The 21,235-nt window shown below is 37.7% G+C and overlaps 1 protein-coding gene across 1 annotated transcript; it reads right to left on the bottom strand.

Annotated features, from left to right (window-relative positions):
• Positions 1–227: 227 nt before the first annotated feature.
• On the bottom strand, positions 228–19,763 carry LOC118896859 (zinc finger protein 883-like). The gene is given in 6 exon segments (XM_036855382.1): positions 228–1,958; positions 1,960–3,440; positions 8,704–8,796; positions 16,222–16,348; positions 18,335–18,393; positions 19,710–19,763. Coding segments are annotated over 5 exon segments (2,166 nt in total). The 5' UTR covers positions 18,350–18,393; positions 19,710–19,763; the 3' UTR covers positions 228–1,508.
• Between the last annotated feature and the right edge of the window lie 1,472 nt (positions 19,764–21,235).

The following is a 21,235-nucleotide window of genomic DNA, read 5'->3' as shown; positions in this document are numbered from 1 at the left end:
AATTATACAAGGAAGAAAAAGAGAATGAAAAAGTACAATGAATAGATAATATTTTAAAACATGGCAGATATATGTGAATTATCTAAATGTACCAATGAAAAAACAATCTCAGAGTGGATTAAAAAAAGACCCAAATATGCTACCTGTACAAAACCCCTGTGAATATAAAAAGAGATATATTAAAAGTAAAGGGATGAAGAAAAAAATGTCATACTAACACAAACCAAAAGAAAACTAGAGTAGCTTTATTACTTTCAGACAAAGCCGACTTTAAGAAAGGAAAATTATCAGGAATAAAGAGGAGCATTACATAATGACAAAGGGGTAGAGACAAGAAGGAGATATAACAATCCTTAAGAGTGTGTGCCTAAAAACAGATCATCCAAATTGGTGAGGCAAGAACTGATAACAATTATAGTCTGAGATTTCAACAAACTTCCATTTGTACTTCATGGATTCATCAGTCAAAACAAGGACATAGCAGAACTGAGCAGCACCATCAGTCAATGGGATCTAATCAACATTTATAGAATACTTTATTCTACAACAGCAGAATACACATTTTTAAGCTCAGATGGCACTTTGAGATAGGAAATAGTTGGGGTCAGAAAGCACAATTCAACAAATTTAAGAGCAGAAATCATACAAAGTATTTTCTCATATGACAAGACAATGAAGCTAGTCATTAATAAATCATGGCTATAAATATGAAAATATCTGCAGATTGAACAACACATTTCTAAATAACGTGTGGGTCAAAAAACTCCCAGATAATTTTAAAATATTTTGAACTAAAGGAGAATGAAAATACAACTTCTTTTTCTGTTTACAGTGTAAATATTGAGTACCACTGCTCACAGCAACTCCTCGATTGACTCAGATTTGTTCTCCCAACAACTGTGCTTATGACTTTTACATAATGAATCTAATATTCACACTAAATGCACTGCTGACCTTGAGACAATAAAAGTCTTGCAGAAAACATTGTTTGGCTTCTTTCTTGAAGAGGCAATTCAGTAACAATGGTCTTCCTTATATACACTGACCAGAAGACAGTAGGAAAAAATAGGAACATATGTATTTTAACTAACCAAATGTATCCTCTAACGTATTTACATGATGATAGTTTTTGCATAAAAAGTGCATAATTCCCACAACCCTCATGTTGGATTCCAGTACAATTAAATTGAAGGTGGTCTTTGGGGAGAAAAGTTTTCCTTATCCATTTCCTTCACAGGCATTTTCTCCTGTGTAAATTTCTAACACCCACTGAGTAGTCTGGCGGAAAGACTGTTCATAAGTGATTAATTTCAAGGATTTACCTCTTGTGTGAGTCCTCTAATGTCCAATGAGGGCTGAAATCTGGTTGAAACACTATCCATACACAATACACATGAGGGATTTCTCTGTGAGTTTTGTTGATTGATAGTTGATCTCTCGAAGGGAAAATTTCCACGTTTATTATATTCATTGATCTTCCCCTGAGTTCTCTGATGCTGCACTTCCAGTCAAAGTTTCCCCATATCCATTACATTCATAGGGTTTCTCCTACGTGGCGACTGTCTGACGTACTCTGAGGTTGTTTGTAGATGAAAACGTTCCCACATTAATAATAGGATTTCTCCCCAGTGTGAGCTCTCTGAAGTGTTTAGGACTGGCATTTGGCTAAAAGCTTTCTCACATTCAATCCATTCACAGGGTTTCTCCCGTGTGAATTCTATGATGCAGAGGTAGATGAGAATTTCTCTTGAAGGATTTTCCACCCTTGTTACACTCCTAAGGTTTCTGTCCTGTGTGAATTCTCTGATGCCGAGTGAAGTGAAACTTCCTAGAGAGAGATACTTCACATGTATTACATTCATAGGGTTTCTCTCATGTGTGGACCCTCTGATGTAACCTGAGGTTGACTTTATAGGTGAAAACTTTCTGACATTCATTACATCCATAGGGTTTCTCCCCAGTATGAATTCTCTGATGTCTATTTAGTAATGACTTCCAGTTAAAAGCCTTCCCACATTGAATACATTCATAGGGTTTCTCCCCTGTATGATTTCTCTGATGCTCAATGAGGTTAGACTTTCTATAGAAGGACTTTCCACAGTTGTTACACTCATAGGGTTTCTCCCCTGTGTGACTTCTCTGATGCTCAGTGAGGTTAGTCTTTCTATAGAAGGACTTTCCACATTTGTTACACTCATAGGGTTTCTCCCCTGTGTGACTTCTCTGATGCTCAGTGAGGTAAGAATTTGTATAGAAGGATTTTCCACATTTGTTACACTCATAGGGTTTCTCCCCTGTGTGACTTCTCTGATGCAGAATGAGGTAAGACTTTCTATAGAAAGATTTCCCACATCTGTTACACTCATAGGGTTTCTCCCCAGTGTGAATTCTGTGATGCTCAGTGAGATAACTCTTTCTATGGAAGGATTTTCCACATTTATTACAATCATAGGGTTTCTCCCCTGTGTGACTTCTCTGATGATCACTGAGGTAACTTTTTCTATTGAAGGATTTTCCACATTTATTACACTCGTAGGGTTTTTCCCCCGTGTGAGTACGCTGATGTATTTTTAGGGATGACTTATGTCTAAAAGTTTTCCCACATTTATTACAGTCATAGGCTTTCTCCCCTGTGTGAATTCTCTGATGCACAATGAGGTATGACTTCCTACAGACAGATTTTCCACACTCACCACATTCATAGCGTTTCGCCCCTGTGTGACGTCTCTGATGTTTTCTGAGGTATGATATGTGTGTAAAAGCTTTCCCACATTCAGTACATTCATGGCGTTTCTCCCCTGTGTGACTTTTCTGATGCTCAGTGAGGTGAGAATTTCTATAGAAGGCTTTTCCACATTTACTACACTCATAGGGTTTCTCCCCTGTGTGAGTTCTCTGATGTCTTTTTAGGGTTGATTTATGGCCATAAGCTTTCCCACATTCAATACATTCATAGGGTTTCTCCCCTATGCAACTTCTCTGATGTTCTCTGAGGTATGACATGTGGGTAAAAGTTTTCTCACATTCATTGAATGCATAAGGTCTCTCCCTACTATGAGTTCTCTGATGTCCAATGAGGTATGACTTCCTAGAGAAGGATTTTCCACATTCTTCATAGGGTTTCACACTCATTTGAGTTCTCTGATGTACAGTAAAGGTAGTCTGAGGGTATAAGGTTTGCCAAAATATGGTATCATCACAGAAGCTCTTCTTTGTGTCAAGTTTCTGGGATATGGTAAGGGCTGCATTAGGGCTTAAGTTACTTCCAATTTCAAAGGGCTTTATTTCTGAGTGAGTACTCTGATGTTCTCTGCAGTGTGACTTCTGGCTGAAAGTTTTCTCACCTGTGTCTGTATTCTGAAGTTGAGTAAAAAAGTCTTGCTGCAAATGTTTTCCTTGATTTGCCAGGCTTTTCTCTAAGAGGTTATCAAGTTTGCAGTCTTATAAAATAAAGAAAATAAAAATGCCTTATAAGCCTTAAAACACATTTCTTACAGGATGCAGCCTTTATATATATGCCCTATATTGTATTTGACTCTTTGGTTTCTAGCCACCACATCTTTCCAAAATAAATAAATTCCAAATGTATGTTTCCTATACTCCTTGAGAAAAAAGGACACCAAAATTATGATGATTATCTCTATATAGCTGGCATTTTAAAAATAAGGAAATGAACAGTAAATAGCTAATAGAGGACTCTCAGAAGTGATTCACTCAGGCAACCGGAAATGAGACATTGGGATGACTGATTATAAGCAATAAGTAGAACTAAAAGAAAAATCAGTCAGTAAGGGTTTTCAAACAATATATCAGAGAAGGGATTGGACTGAGAAAGAATATCAATGTCTAGGTCCTTATACTTCCAACTAAAGATTACGATGGTAGGAACTTACTTAGTCTACAAGCTTCCAGCTGGAGTTCCCTCTTTTCTATTCTACACGTCAACACTGAAATAAATTCATAATTGCACTGATTTTCTTCTGATTAAAGAAACAATTCTAGGGGCTTCCCTGGTGGCGCAGTGGTTGAGAATCTGCCTGCCAATGCAGGGGACACGGGTTCGAGCCCTGGTCTGGGAGGATCCCACATGCAGCGGAACAGCTGGGCCGGTGAGCCACAATTACTGAGCCTGCGCGTCTGGAGCCTGTGCTCCGCAACAGGAGAGGCCACGATGGTGAGAGGCCCGCGCACTGCGATGAAGAGTGGCCCCCGCTTGCCACAACTGGAGAAAGCCCTTGCACAGAAACGGAGACCCAACACAGCCATAAATTAATTAATTAATTAATTTTTAAAAAAAAAGAAACAATTCTATAGCTCAAGCTCAAATCCTCCTGGAGTTATTCACAGAATTACAAATGTACAAGAAGTGTAAAACTGATGAGAGGTAAAGCCATATATTGACCTGGAATGAATTCACTTCTGTATGCTGGCTCTGATGCCTTAGTTTATTATATCAGTGTTGGTCAACAACAAACTTCTCTTGAATATCAAGTCACAAGTTTCCCCTTTCATTATGATCACTCACTCTCCTGAAACTAGTTTTTTTTGTTTTATTTTGTTTTGTTTTTGTTTTTTGCCACACAGCACTACATGCAGGATCTTAGTTCCCTGACCAGGGATCAAACCCGTGCCCCCTGCAGTCTTAACCACTGGACCACCAGGGTATTCCCCCTAAAACTAGTCTTAACCAGGACTAATCTCTATGTAAGCATTCCATCTACTTCTGAATATACAGTTTCTATTAACTGAGATCCTTTAATATCACGTTTCAACCTGTTTCCAAAAGCCTGTTTAGAAATGCACATTTTATTCATTTCTCATAAAAGTTTCTTTCATATATTTGATTGCTCTTACCTAGGCTATTTTCACTTTCTACATAAAATGCCAGCCCTATGCTAAAACCTAAGATGGCACTGAACACACTGCTCTAAATACCACAGATAAAAAGAGTTAAGTGGCATCATTTTGGAAAACAACCATTTTTACCAACTTTAGGCACATGAGATATTCTAGCTATCATTCCACAACTCCACGATGTTTTCCAATCTAGCCTGGCCAGGCTATTTGTCTCCCATCAGTGGTTCCTTAACAACAATAATATTTTTCATTTTCAACAATTATCTTCTACCCACATCCTTTCTCTACATAACCCTACATCCCAACTTAAGGACTAACGATTAATCTAGATATTTTTTGAGGCAATGCTATTCTCTAAACTTGACCAAGAAAATACCTTCTAAGAGGTTCCCACCAGTAATTTATACTCTCACAATACATGCTGCCTATACCATTTACCTTAATAATGAATACCCGGAGAGCACACATGCACATTGAGGCACACATTTTTAAGCAAATTACCATCACTCAATCAGGATGCATCTTAAAATTTATGGCATGTCCACAGTTTTTTAGCTATCCCTAAAATAATGGCTTGTCTCTCAACTGATACCATTTTAGATCCTATAAAATATATTTCATGCAACTCTGTGCTCCTAAATCTGGAACAGAACTCTCATTCTGTGATTATTTTTGCACCCCTCTGTGATATAAAATAAATCAGTAGTCTTTAAAAATGCAGTATGCTTCAGAGCTACCCAGACCACTCTTGGTTACACTGGCTCAGGTTCAATGCCAATATACAGGATGATTCAGAAGTCAAAGAAATTTGACTGGTGCATCAATAAACATGAAATACCTCTCACCTACCTGGCTCTATTGTCAACCCCAATGTAACTGTACAATATTAATTATATATTACATCCTAGAGGAGGGAGGAATAGGGAATATTCTTTTTTGGTGCATTACAATACACCAAATTATTTATACACACACATTAGTTTTACATATATCTTAATTTGTGTATGTGTGTATGTTTTAACATTCTTATTCCAAATAATGAGGCACTATTCAGTTTATTATGTTTCTGACCATTATTTGTATGGCATTTTTCTACCTATAAACATTTTCTGCTTGATTTCATATGCACAATTTTCATTTTAGATTCATAGAACATGATTGCCCTACAGTGTACAATGTTCCGTTTTATTACTACATCATGATTTAGTTTTAAGTTCACTTGTGAATAAGTATTGAGGTTCTTTGCAGATTTGGGCTTTTTATAAATGTTGTATGAAGAAAGTCTTATTTTTGTCTCCCAGTGAAAAAGTGCAGGAAACTCTAGAAGATAAACCTGGGAGTGAAACTGCTGAGTCATGGGATACAGGTATGTTAAACTTTTTTTTTTTTTTTTAATATTTATTTATTTGGCTGTGCCAGGTCTTAGTTGCGGCATGTGAGATCTTCAGTTGCAGCGTGTGGGATCTTCAGTTGTGGCATGCGGGATCTTTTAGTTGTGGCATGTGAACTCTTAGTTGTGGCATGTGGGACCTAGTTCCCTGATCAGGGATTGAACCCAGGCCCCCTGCATTGGGAGCACGGACTCTTAGCCACTAGACCACCAGGGAAGTCCCAGGCATGTTAAACTTCAAAGAAAATGCTAATCTGTTTTCCCAAATACTTACACCAATTAATTCTGCTACATGCTTTGTAGATGCTTCCCTGCATGATATCCTCATACTCTTGGAATCATAAGACCTCTTCATGTTTGAGAATTGAGTGCATATAAAATCATACTATATGAGATCCAATCTGAATTTGTACTTCCCACATTACCAAAATTGAGTACTTTTTCTCATAAATTCCATTTATTCCTTTCTTTGAGAAATGCCTGTTTATGGACTTTGACTCTTTTTTTAATGGGTTGCTTGACTTTTTACTCACAATTTCAGTAGTTTAATACTTAACATACATTTGAGTCCCAAGTTTTTGTCTCAGGTGCTGAATCAGTGAATAAAATATTTTAAATATCTGCTCTCAGAGAGCTCATATTCCAGTGGAAAGAGACAGACAGAAAACAAAATATCTGACAATTGTATATTAGGTGATGAGTGGTTTGGAGAAAAATAAAACAGAAGAAAGGACAGGGGTGACATTTTAAATATAATAGTCACAGAAGGCCATACTAAGAAGATACTTGTCTTGAGATCTGAATTCTTTATCTGTTATAGAAACAAATCCTTTCTGAAATACATTTGTAACAAATATCATCTCTCACTGTCTGATTTGTCTCCTCATGTTTATAAAAATGTGAAATTTAGCATAAATATACATACAACTATTCTGTCCATTATAATAATACCACAGAGTGACCACCCATGGAACTATCATCCTCATCAAGAAATAGAATATGACTGGATCAGGGAAACTTCAGAACTTTCTTAAGCGCAAGTTTCTGCATCATTACAGGTCACATCACTCATAAAATTTAGAGTAATTATTTGCTCTCATTTCTGTACTGTTTTACAACTCTCTTTTAGAGGCCTTAAGAATTTGGACGTTTAGAAAAAATATGTCCAATATGTGGAGGAGGAAGATGTAACAAAAGCAATGAGACGTAATCCTGATGTTTTTCTCATTGTGAAAAACTAGGAACCAAAATATATACTTTTAAAATCAATTAAGAGTCATATTTGATATTCAAAAGCTAAAAATTAAGAGATTATAACAGAAACTAAAGTTGGGTATTAAAATATGGGACAGAAGAGAAAATAAGCATTTTAGTTTCATAACTGGTTTCATATCAGGTGATTATTAGATACTGTCTAAATAAATAGATGATTAAGCCATTACATGAGATTATAATTTTTTTTTGTGGCCACACCGCATGGCATGTGGGACCTTTGTTCCCTGATGAGGGACTGAACCCATGCCCCCTACAGTGGAAGCACAGAGTCTTAACCACTAGACTGCCAGGGAAGTCCTAAGATTACAATTTTTAAGGTCACTTAAGCCAAAGTACAACTTAACTAAATTACCGGGAGAAAAATACACTTATTTTAAAAAGCGAAGGAAATAGGCCTACTATTGAAAAGAGTTTCTGTAACATTATACATAAGTTTGCATTATAGAAGTAACAGACAGTCAATCAATATGAATGGGCTAAGGTCAACTACTAAAAGAAAATGCTATTAGACTGTATCACAGACATACCTAAAATTAATTTGGAAAATTAGAAATAAAAAATTGTAAATTAAGTAAACATTTAAAAATAATTCAGGACTCACTGATCTTAGTTAAGGTTAAATTCAATTTTTCAAAGTTAAATTCAAGGTTTAGCATAATGCCAAACAAAATCTCATGAGTATTATTTTGAAATTTGATCAGCTCATTATTAAAACATGCTATAAAGGTGCTATAATCAATATGAAATGGCGCTAGGGTAGAGATAATTAAACAGGCTAGAGAAACAATAGAGAAACCAGGAGCAAACACATTTACTGACTCTTGATTTCTATCTAAGGTAGCAGTGCATAAAACTGAAGAAAATTACCCACATGAAAGATCAGTAAATTTTATGTTTGAACGGAAATGCTTATATCATTCATATTTAAAGTTACCATCTATGTAGGTGGATTTCTATCTTCCATTTTACTGTCTGCAAAGTGAGAACATCAACGTGCTTATATTTTATCCCTTTTCTTACACACTCCCTTACTACATCATATTAGGTCTACTCTTTCTAAACTTCAAGATATAAGTCCTCAAAAAGGGAAGCATTTAAACAATTTCCTGGTGTCCACCTCTAAGTGACCACTTTGGATCCTATTTCCCCTGGAGACCTGTCTACTATACTCAATAACTCACCTGCATGGCTCTTGCTTAGAATCTCTTCCTCTAACAACAATGGATCGTCTTGCTCCAACTTGATGATTACATCTGGTTTTGTTAAACAATATCCTGCAAATGGGAAATAATTTAGGATTTGGATCAGCTGCATTGGCTTTAATGCATATGAATGTGAAGGAAGGAATAGTTCTAGGGAGTAGCATAGTTATGGTGCTCATGTGACCTTTCCTTTGGAGAGGAAACTACAATGTTGTTTTTTCTGAATCTAAAAAGAAATTGATCTCCTTAAACCCCTGAATCATAAGGATACATAACATTGAGTCTACATGTGCAGAGGTTTAAATAAGGCTCTGCATAGGAACTTCCAGTCATGGCCACGATGGTGTAAGAGGAATAATTCTACATGCCAAACAAATGGAAACCATACAAAATCAATGAAATAATGACCTTTAGGCATTACACACTGGACAATGGCACTGGAAGACAAGGATCTCTGAGAGGAGGGAAAGAAATAGAATTTCTAGGTTATGGTACAGGAAGAAGACACCGAATCACAGCCTGCTGATCTCAGTAACTACAGAAAGCAACGTTGGGAGTTCAGGAAAGCCAAAACAATTAGAATTTCTGGAGTAAAAAATTTCAGAGGAAAGAGGTACACTGAGAGAGAATCAGGAAGCTCTAACAGAAAGGTCACCTTGAGTAAAATTTGTACATTCATATAAGAAAACTTCCAACAGTGGAGGAAAAGAACCCAAATGCAATAGGTGGAAAAATTCCCAAAGCATAAACACAGACAGGATATTTAGAAAGAGTGGAAAGATCTTCTAATACATAAGGAATACATGAGGTATTAGACACTCTGTTCACAAGAGTATTACTGTCCCACTACTGTGACCAAATTAGTCCTAAACTAAAGAATGTTCTAGACCTGAAATAACAAGCAAACTTTGAATTAATTTAATCTGCTTAATTACAAGCCAGCACTTAATGGATTAAAATTACTCTCAAGTCATTTACTACTCCCCCTCAGGAATGCCTCCAAGTCATTTACTACTCCCCCCCCCAGGGAATAACCCAAAGTATTTAAACAAACACAAGACAATCTAGCAGCCAACAGTGTAAAATTCACAGTATGCAGCACACTATCAATAGAGACCAAGTATGAAAAGAAGGAAAACATGATTCACGACAAGGAGACAAGTCAATCAATGGGACAGAAGAAGAAATGTAACCTGAGATTAAATTAGCCTCCAAGGACGTTAAAACTGCTATTATTAATACACTCCACATGTTAATGAAGATAGAGAAAACAGGAACATGGTGAGAAAACAGGAACATGGTGAGAAAACAAAGTTATAAAAAAAAGTCACAAATTGGAAGTAAAGGCAGGAAAATATATCACCTGGGGGAAAAAACACTGAAAGACTCTAAAAGATTTTGTGATATGGATTACCAATATTTACAATAGAAATAAAAACTGACACAGATCTCTTTAATAAGACATCTAGGTTCTCCCGTGCTCCTGCTCTATTCGTTCTATCATGTCCAGCCACGCAGTTACTTGAAAACTCCATTGTTTACTTGTGAATGGTGAAAAAGGCTAATATCTTAGTGTCATTATCACAATTTTTGACCTCAAAGGCACTCTGAAACATCACTGGCCTCCTAGGTCAAAGGACTATATGGTCTCAATAGACCTGCCACATTCAGTGCCTCCAAGAATTCCTCATAAATTTCAATGGGCACCCGGCCAACTGAGCACTCCATTAAGTTGTTCTGGGATGACATATGAGAGATTGCACTTCTAACCAATTCCAAGACGATTCAAAAGTCTTTAATATTAGAATAGCAGACATTTCTGTTCCCCTTTGATTTATTCTAAATGGCAGCTTAAAAAAGAGTCAACATGCCCAAACATAAGATTTTCAAACTGTTCATACTTATCTTACACATTCAGTGTATCATTCACCTTATCAAGTTTCTCAGCTAAAAAAAGGACCCAAAATTAAATATTAAGTTTCAACAGCCCCCAAATCAAATGAGGCTCTTCTCTCCCCAAACCAGTTATTTGGAATTTTGAGCGAACTCAAACAGAACTCAGAGCGCTAGTACATATCAAAAAATATAATGCTGTTTTAAGACAAACAAATAAATAAATAAATAAAACCCACTGCCAGCTGACCTGATCTAAAAGAAAAGTTAAAATAAGTCATTTAGACTTAAAAAAAATGATACAAAGTGTAAATTTGAATCTACACAAAGAAATACAGAGAACTGTAAATGGACGATATGTAAATAAAATATTGTTCTCATTTTAAAAATATATTGAAGTGAAAATAACACTATAAGAAGATAACAATGCATTATGGGGATTACCAGATATGTAGAAATAAAATCAATAACAACAATAACACAAAGGGTGAAAGAAAGTGAAAATATTCTGTTGTAATATTCTTATGACATAGTTGAAGTAACAAGTATTACTTGAAGGTAGACTGATACTTCAGAGATGTATATTTATCAACCACTAGAAAACAAAAAGTACATATCATAGAAGCCAAAAGTGGGTAAAAGAGATTCATTAAAAATAAGCACAAGAAATTCCCTGGCAGTACAGTGGTTAAGACTCTGCGCTTCCACTGCAGGGGACGTGGGTTTGGTCCCTGGTAGGGGAACTAAGATCCCGCATGCCATGTGGTGTGGCCAAAAATTAAAAAACAAAAAGCACAGAGAAGCCAGGGAAAAGGAAAAAAAAAATAAAGACAGAAAAAAATAGAAGGTATCAACCACAAAGATAACATTAAATATAAGTGATGTGAACATTTCCCTAAAACACAAAAATTGTCAGAGTGGATAAAAATCAAGACAACCTTGCTGTCTCTTAGAAACCGACTGTGAATATAAAGACAAAGATAGGTTAGAAATAAAAGGACAGAGAAAAGTATATATCATACGAAGCACACAATAAGCAAATGAAAGTCTGACTGACTATACAGTATCAAACAAAATTCAGAGAAAGAAAGATTACCAGGGATATCAATAAAAACTGCAAAACGCTAAAAGGGAAAATTCACCAAGAGGATATAACAATCCTAAGTGGTTTACTACTTAAACACAGAGTTTCAAAATGCATGAAGGAAATCCTATTAAAAAGGAGAGAAGATACAAATAAATTAGACTTGGATACTCACATTCCTTTCTCAGTATTTAATAGAACAAGTAGATAAGATATTAAAAGGATATAGAAGCTTTAAGCAATACAATCAGCCCACTGGAACTAATCCCTATCTAGAAAAAATACCCTTTTCAGTCACATATGGAACATTCCCCAGGATCATATGTTAGGCCCTAAGACAAATTTCAGTACCTTTAATAAGATTGAATCATGCATGAAATATTATCCAGAGTAACACACAAACAAAAAAGGATATAAAAATTATAACAGTAAGAAATTATGAAACAAATATTTAGAAAGTAAACAAATTCTACAAAACCAATGGATCAAACAGGAAATTACCAGGCATTTAAAAAAATATCTTGGATTAAATGAAAATAAAAACACAACATCAAAACTTGTGTGATGCAGCTAAAGCAGTTTTCAAAGGAAAATATAGCACCTTATGCTTACATTAAAAAAGCAAAACCAAGTCTCAATTCATGAGCTTAAATTTATCATAAAACAGTAAAGAAAGGAAGGGCAAGGTAAACCAAATCAGTATAGAAAACCCTGAGGATTCCAAAAGTAAACAAACCTCCAAAAGCTAATAACCAGGTTCAACAAGGTTGCAGAATACAAGGTAAATATGCAAAACTCAGGTGTATTTCCATGCACTAGCAATGAACAAGCCTAAAATGAAAAATAAAAACAATTTCATTTAAAATAGCATCAAAAAGAATACAACACTTAAAATAACTTTAACAAAAGTATAAAATTTGACCATTTAAATCTACAGAATATCATTACAATAAATTTTAAAAGTCCTAAATAAATAGAAAGACAGATAATCTCAGTCTTCATGGATCAGAAGAGTTAATGTTGTCAAGATGGCAATACTCCAGAAATTGAGCTACAGATTCAATGGAACCACTAACAAAATCACAGCTCCATTCTTTTACAGAAATTGACAAAGAAAAAAACTGGAGAGCTCACACTTTTCAATTACTCTGTTTACAGAAAACACTACTGTTTCTCATTTATATTACTGTCTCTACTCACAGAATACTTCTGTAGCCTCAATATTACTTCACTGCTGGTCACTGAGTGTGTAGAGGTTTTTCCCACTACCAAGCAACTCTGCAACACCAGCAAGGTGTCCTACATTCAATTCAGTTCTGACATATCTACTTGGAGTTTGCATCAGATCCCACAGGCTAGGGGTTGAGTCCACAAGATTGCCTCTCCTCACACTTCAGATGTCAGTTACAAGCCCAGGTTACTACCTGTGCTACTGACCAACTAGCTATAAATGGGAGGTTCCCACATCCTTGTCCTCAGGTTTAATTTGCTAGAATGCCTCACAGAACTCAGGAAAACAGTTTGCTTACTATTAATAGATTGCCAGGTTTATTACAAAGCATACAACTCAGAAACAGCCAGACAAAAAAGCTGCAGAAGGCAAAGCTTCCATGCCCTGTCCAGGAGCATCAACCTCCCACCACCTACAAGTGTTCAGCAACAACAAAGCTCTCTGAACCCCACAGTTCAGAAATTTTTATGGAGACTTGATTATACAGGAATAATTATTATTAGTAATTAAGTCAACCTCCAGCCCTGCCCCCTCCCTCCCTGCAGGTCAGGGGGTGGGTCTGAAAGTCCCAACCCTCTAGCCACTTGATTGGCATTCTTGGCAACAAGCCTATATCCTCAGGGGGTTTCCAAAAGTCACCTCAGTAACATGAACTCAGGCATGGTTGAAAGGGGCTCATTATGAGTAAGACGCCTCTATCTCCTGTACCACTTAAGAAATTGCCAGGGTTTTAGAACTCTGTGCCAGGAACAGGGATGAAGACCAAATATATCTTTCTTATTATAAATCACAATATCATACTATACTATTAAGGTAGTACTGGTGTAAGAATAGACATATTAAGAATAAAAACAGAGAACAATGGAAAATTGAGAGGCCAGAAATAAACCCTTAAATTTATGGACAGTGGTTTCACCAGGAGTAGATTTCATCTCAAGAAACCACTTTCTTTGCTTCTTCAGGAAGCCAACTCCTCATCCATTAAATTTTTATCATGTGATTGAAGCAATTCAAACATATCTTCAGATTTTACTTCTAATTCTAATTGTTTCTGCCACCACATCTGCAGTTACTTCCTTCACTGAAAATTTGAAGCTGTCAAAGTCATCCATAAGCGTTGGAATCGACTTCTTCCAAACTCCTGTTCCGGTTGATATTGTGACCTTTTCCCATGAATCACAAATGTTCTTAATGGCATCTAGAATGGTCAATCCTTTCCAGAAGGTTCTCAATTGACTTTGCCCATATCTATAGAGGAATCACTATCTATGGCAGCCATAGCTTTACAAAATATATTTTTTAAATAATAAGACTTGAAAGTCAAAACAACTCAACACATGGGCTCCAGAATGGATGTTGTGTTAGCAAGCATAAATATACTAACCACATTGTACATCTCCATCAGAGTTCTTGAGTGACCAGGTGCATAATCAATGAGCATGTTCTGAAAGGAATCTTTTTTCTGAGCAGTAGGTCTAACAACAGGCTTAAAATACTCAGTAAATCATGTTGTCAACATACGTGCTGTCATCCAGGCTTTGCTGTTCCACTTACAGAGCACAGGCAAAAGAGATTCAGCATAATTCCTAAAGGCCCTAGAATTTCCAGAATGGTAAATGAGCATTGGCTTCAACTTAAAGTCACCAGCTGCATTAGTCCCTAACAAGAGAGTCAGTCTGGGCTTTGAAGCTAGGCATTGACTTCTTCTCTCTACCTTTGAAAGTCCTAGATGGCATCTTCTTCCAATGGAAGAGTATTTCATCTACATTGAAACTGTGTTGTGTAGTGTAGCCACTTTCATTAATCATCTTAGCTAGATCTTCTGGATAACTTGCTGCATCTTTTTCAACAGCACTTGCTGATCCCCCTTGAACATTCATCTTAAGAGAGACGGCTTCTTTCCTTAACCCCCATGAACCAAACTATACTAGATTCAACCTCTTCTTCTGCAGCTTCCTCGCCTCCCTCAGCCTTCATGGAATTGAAGAGAGTTAGGGCTGTGCCCTGGATTAGTATTTGGCTTAAGGGAATGTTGTGGCTGGTTTGACCTTTTATCCAGGACACTAAAATGTTCTCCATATCAGCAATTGAGCTGTTTCACTTTCTTATCATTCATGTGTTCACTGGAGTTAGCACTTTTATTTTCCTTCAAGAACTTTTCCATTGCATTCACAACTTAGCTGACTGTTTGGTGCAAGGGGCCTAGCTTTCAGCTGATCTCGGCTTTCAAGGTGCCTTCTTCACCAATAATTTCTAGCTTTTAGTTTTAAGTAAGAGACATGCAACTCTTCCTTTCACTTGAACACTTACAGGCCACTGTAGGGTTATTAATTGGCCTAATTTCAATATTATTGTGTCTCAGGGAATAGGGAGGCCTGAAGAGAGGGAGAGTGATGGGGGAATGGCCAGTTAGTGGAGCAGTGTGAACACACACAATATTTATCAATTAAGTTTGCCATCTCATATGGGTGCAATTCATGATGCCCCAAAACAATTACAATATAACATCAAAGATCACAGATCACCATAACAAATAAAATAATGAAAGAGTTTGAAACGTTATGAGACCAAAACATGACACAGAGACAAAGGTGAGCAAATGCTGTTCGAAAACTGGGAGCAATAAATGTGGTCAGACCCAAGGGGTTGCCACAGACTTTCCATTTGTAAAAAACGTAACATCTGGGAAGCCTAATAAAGTGAAGCACAATAAAACCAGGTATCCTTATAGGTACAAATACTTGCCGTGAGACCCAGAAAACCACAACTAGAGTCTTTACACAAGGGAATGAAAACATGGACTTAAATATTTATAACACCTTTACTTATGATAGCTCCAAACTGGTAAGGACCTCAATGTCTTATGAACAACTGAAAATACATGGCATAGAACAAAACACTACTCGTCAATAAAAAGAATAAATACAGATACACACAACAAACATCCATGAATCTCAAAAGAATTAAGCTAAATGAAAGAAGCCATACAAAAAAATAGTACACAACATTGTATGTGAAATTTCAAAAAAGGCAAATGTATTGAAATAGAAAGTGGATCAATAATTATCAGAAAATGGGTGGGAAGAGAGGACTGACTGAGAAAGTCAGTGGAAAATTTTCACGTGATAGAAATAATCTGTATCATGATTTTACTGGTACAGCTGTACACATTTTTCAAAATTCACTCAATTATTATACCTCAATATAGGTGTTTTTTTTTTAAAAAAAGGAAGAAGCAGCAGAAAATCACATGCACTCTAGGCAGAGTCGCATGATAAAGTAGGCTCACCCGATGAGACAAGGTGGCTGTAGTTCTCCAGCATCACATCTCTGTACAGGGTCCTCTGAGCAGAGCTCATACACTGCCACTCCTCCAGGGTAAACTCCACAGTCACGTCCCTGAATGACACTGATGTCTGTGAAAGCACATTTCTCATCAATCTGAAGAATTCAAAATTAAGTGATATGGAAAATACCTTTGGAACTAATTCCTATCAAGTTTATGGTTAAAAATGTAAGACAAAAACTGAAAATCTTTTCATATTATCAAAAATATCTGACAGTATACTCTTTATATGCAATGTCCTAGGGAAGCAGGCATTTTCATATATTTGGCTCTGCCTTCAAAATCCATTCAAAATTTGATCACTTCAAAGTACAGCTGCTAACATCATCATTTCTTGAAAGGATTACTGAAAGAACCTGCTAACTCTTCTGTTTCCACCACTGTCTCACTAGAGTCCATTCTCAGAGTTATATTTTAAATTATAAGTCAGGTGATGCCCTTTCTCACCTCAAAATTCTCTAAAAAACCTAGTAAACAGAGATAAATATTGAATTCATAGATTAGGAGGTTCAATATGGTGGAGGTATCAGTTCTCCACAAAGAGGTCTATAGATTCAATGAAATCACAATTAAAAGCTTACCAGGTTCTTTTAGATTCACAACCTAATTTTAATATTTATGTAAAAAGGCAAACATCCTAGAATATGCAAACCATTTTGAAAAACAATAAAGTTGGAGAGCTGATATTACTTGATTTCAAGACATACCATACAGCCACCTCTAGATAGTATGTGATATTAACAAAAGTGAAACACACAGATCAAAAGAAGAGAAAGTCTAAAAATGATATATACAAACATATGTGCACACACACATTTCTTTAATTTAGGTGTCTGGGCAATTCAATGGAGAAAGTATATTCTGACAAAAAATCATGCAAGACTAAAAAACTCCATTAGAAAAAAATAATAACAATAACCTTGATTCATTCTTTGAACCACAAAAAATAATTCAAAATGATCACAGACCTCAATGAGTCTGCTTTCTGCTTAGATTTTAGAGTCAGAGGAACGTATCACCTATCTAAAAAAAGAAACTGACAGCTGGTGTACTGAAGTGGGAATCAGCAAAATGGTTGAGTGTACGCTCCCTCAACTCAGTATTTAGAATACACTACCTGTACAAATTTCCAACCCATCCTCAGACTCTGAAATTCTAGATTTATGACAGGGCCAACCAGCAACACATTTGGTTGCTTTCTGATCAGCATTCCCTGTATTAAGTAAAAAATTTAAATATATGAAAACCGAAATTATAGCTATAACAAAACAGATATGAGAATACAATCAACAAGGTTATGAAATACATTTAAAAACAGATAAAAATGTACAATTTTCTCTGAAAATGTAGTAATTAAAAAAATAGAAAACCAGACTAGATCTGTGATTGTTTAAATAAAGTGATTCAATAATCTACATCTACACAAAAAAGCAGATGTACTCACAAAGCCCAATTTTAGAGGTAAGTTTAAGGAAATATATAGCAGGTGATTTTCTCATATGAAATAGAGAGAGAGAGAGACAGAAAGAGAGGGAGGGGGATAGGAGAAAGGAAAGGGGAAGGGAGGGGAGGGGAGAAGAGAAAAGAGCAGGAAAGTGCCCTGAAAAGACTAGTACAACCGAGATACCACAGTTGGTCAGGTATACAAGAAAACAAAATTATAGGCTAATCTAGTTTGTCAATACAGGAATAAAAATTCAAATATGATATTAGCAAAAAGATGTCAGTTACAAATTTAAAAACAAAAACAAAAAAACACACCCATGAGCAAATAGGGTCTACACAGGAATTCAAGAGTAAGTTAACATTCTAAAATCCACTTAAGCTACATCTAGTATTTGTAGATTAAAGAAAACAAGCTATACCTTTACTTCAAAAGATACAAAAAGGTGTTCAATATAATTCAGTGTAGATTCACGACTCAAGTAAAATCTTAAACTGATTATAAAAGAGAAATAACTTACACTGATAAAGGATGTGTAACACAAGCTGAGAGCAATCTGAAATCAAGTTATATCTATCACAGCACAAAGTAGCTGATGAATAAAGAGCTCACCTCAGATATGTTCATTTTCGGTAGGTTTTGGGAGGGTGTAGAGGACGGTGAAGATTCAGCTGGGGGGACAGAAAGAGGAAAGGGTTAGGACACCTGGCCTGCCTGATAGTTCCTACATTCACCTCCCAATCACCTCAGCAGCCCAGCCTAGGGGCAGCCTCTGTACAGCCTCCCCTTAGACCTTGAAAGGCGAGGGAAGGACACAGTGGAAGCACCACTTATCCATTTTCCAGTTTGAAATGAGCACGACCTTAAACCTACCACTTCTCATTTTGTAAAAACAATTCTGTCTATTGATTTAAAGTGATTTAAACAATACAAACAGAAACCTAACAACAGATGACTGAAGTACACCAAAGGATGACACTATTTCATAAAAATTAACAGTAGAAAAAGAGACACAGACTGTATTCTTTATCGATTTTCCCAGCAAAATTGTTTACCCCTTGAGTTAGAGAATCCACAAAAACCCCAGTAGAAAGGATGGGGTGCTTTAAGGCAATTTTAAAAAAAACTATTGAAGTGGGCTGCACTTTCTCAAAAGGGACTCTTGATAAGTTTCTTTTGATGACTGAACAGTATGAACGACTGTTCGACTCCTGGCTCTGTCACAATCCGGTTAAGCCTGGAGAAGTCACCGGCCCTCTCAAACTCAGGACCACCTCACCAACCTGAGACTCAGATTTGCTTTTTGCTTAACGTGTGTCTAATGCAGATGCTCATACCGCTATCACGAGATAATTGGGAGGCTTATGTAAACCACCCAATGAAAAGAACAAAGTGCCTTCTAAATAACAACATTATCACTTTTTCGACGGTTAGTACCTGGCACTTGGCTCTTTTTCCAAACGACCCATATAGAATTCTCAGAACAACGCCATGAAGCAGGCATTATTCATAGCCTCCTCTGCAGACCTGACTCGTCCCCAGGTTACTTCTCCCGCCCACAGTACAGGTGACACGGCTGTAACTGACCGGGTCTCTCCCGCTCCAGAGCAGGGCTGCCCAGCACACCCTCCGCCCGCGCTTTCTGGCCCGCTCACGGCCAGCGTGACCACCGCGCTTTCCCTCCCACTGTCCGCCCCGGCGTCCCCCCGTCAGAAGCAGGCGGGACCTAGCATTCCGTCCCCACACGCACCGTCCCCGCTCCTAACGGGTCTCAGCTCCACCTGCCCCGGAGACCACAAGGCCCGAACCGGGATCGCCCCACCCACCTTCCCAGGGCCGAGATCCAGGCCAGACCCGGGCACTGCGGTCCCGCCTGGGCCGGAGGGCGGCCCGAGACGTACCACTTCCGCCCCCGCCACAAGAACGCGGCTCTCAGCAAAGCTCCAGGCCACGCGAAGTCCCCGTCCCGGCTGCGCAGTTCCCGCACCTGCGACCCCGACAGAGACGCTCCACAATCTTCCCTTCTCCCGACCTGTGAACGCAAAAGGGAAGAGGCGGGGCCTAAGTTGCACATGCGCAGAGGGAGCCCCTAGAGACCAGGAGGAAGGTGGAGGGGAGAGACTACATTTCCCTTCGCTCTCTGCGCGCTCCCTGAGCTGACTTTGAACAGAGCAATCGGTTTCCTGCTGCAGGGTAGAAATATGGGAGAAATGCTTGTCCAAGGGTCCTCGGTGCCCAGAGACCCTGGATCGGGTGTGTCTCCACACTGTGGGTCTTAGGCCATCTTCATACCTGGCGTATGTGGAGGTTCAAGGGCAAAACTGGGAAAGCTCATGGCCGAAATCAGATTGTCCAAATTGCTAAATCCTTATAGTCTTGAGAAAATGTCCTCCTAATGGAATAGAATTTTCTGTCTCTGCATTAGTTAACCTACTTGCCATCATGTGGGCTTCCTTTGTAAAGGACAAATAGCGTATTTTTTCCAAAGTGAGTTCACCAGTTTATTCATAATGGAACAGGTATCTTTTTTCATTTTTTGCCATTTTGAAACCAAGCAGCACCCTGCAGGGCCCTGCTAGGTACAGAAGGCTTTCCCTGTCCCCTGCTTTTTTTGCAGGCAAAAGACTTCAGCCTCCCAGGCCATCCCTGAGTTCCAAAGGACAGATTCAGACAGTTACTAATAAGGGAAAGAATGGAATGTAGAAGAAAGGTGGAGCAGTCAAAAAAACAATAGTGCAACTATAAAGCAGGGACCTCATTCCTCCTCAAGGGATATACATAGCAACATATATTTCAGTTCTTCTGAAGGAACTAAGGCCGCAAACCAGGGCTGCAACCCCGCCGGAGGATGGTAGCTTCAGGTGGAGCACACGATTCCTGAACACCACCCTGTTAGCTCACCACCAACCACAGTAACACACCCTGTAGCTCTTGCCTGAAATTTTGCCTATAAAAACTCTTACCCCAAAATCATCCAGGAGTTTGGGTCTTTTAAGCATGAGCCACCATTTCTCCTTCCTTAGCCTTTTCAATAAAACTTTATCTGCTCCAAACTTCCTTTTGGTTTGTTTGGCTTCACTATGCATCAGGCAGACAAACTTGCATTTGGCAGTGATTTTCTACAAAAAAATCCTTGAACTCCAAGTGTTAAAGCTAAATATGACTATATAATAAACTGATAACCCAACCAAGTATGTTTTATGTAGACTAGATGGCCCTCCTTATGACATAGGCCTAGCAAAATACTCAATATATTTTGCAACTTTTCATACGCCTGAAATTCTGGGCTGAGCAAAGCTGTTGAAAAAGCATTCTTCCTTCACACTTTATGGAGCATTTCCTGTTTTCTTTATCGTATATAAATGTATTTCAGCATTCTATATTAAATTATACAGAAACACAGGATCCATTTAATCAAAAGAGTAGTGCTTGATGGGATAACTGGACCAACTTCCCACTCTCCATCTCCTTCCCAAATGTAACCAGTGTTAACTGGTGCTTAGCTCTGACTTT

Source organism: Balaenoptera musculus, chromosome 6 (assembly GCF_009873245.2).
Source record: "Balaenoptera musculus isolate JJ_BM4_2016_0621 chromosome 6, mBalMus1.pri.v3, whole genome shotgun sequence".
Classification (NCBI taxonomy): Eukaryota; Metazoa; Chordata; class Mammalia; order Artiodactyla; family Balaenopteridae; genus Balaenoptera; species Balaenoptera musculus.
Note: the sequence above shows the minus strand (reverse complement) of the source record. Positions and strands in the feature narration are given on the sequence as shown.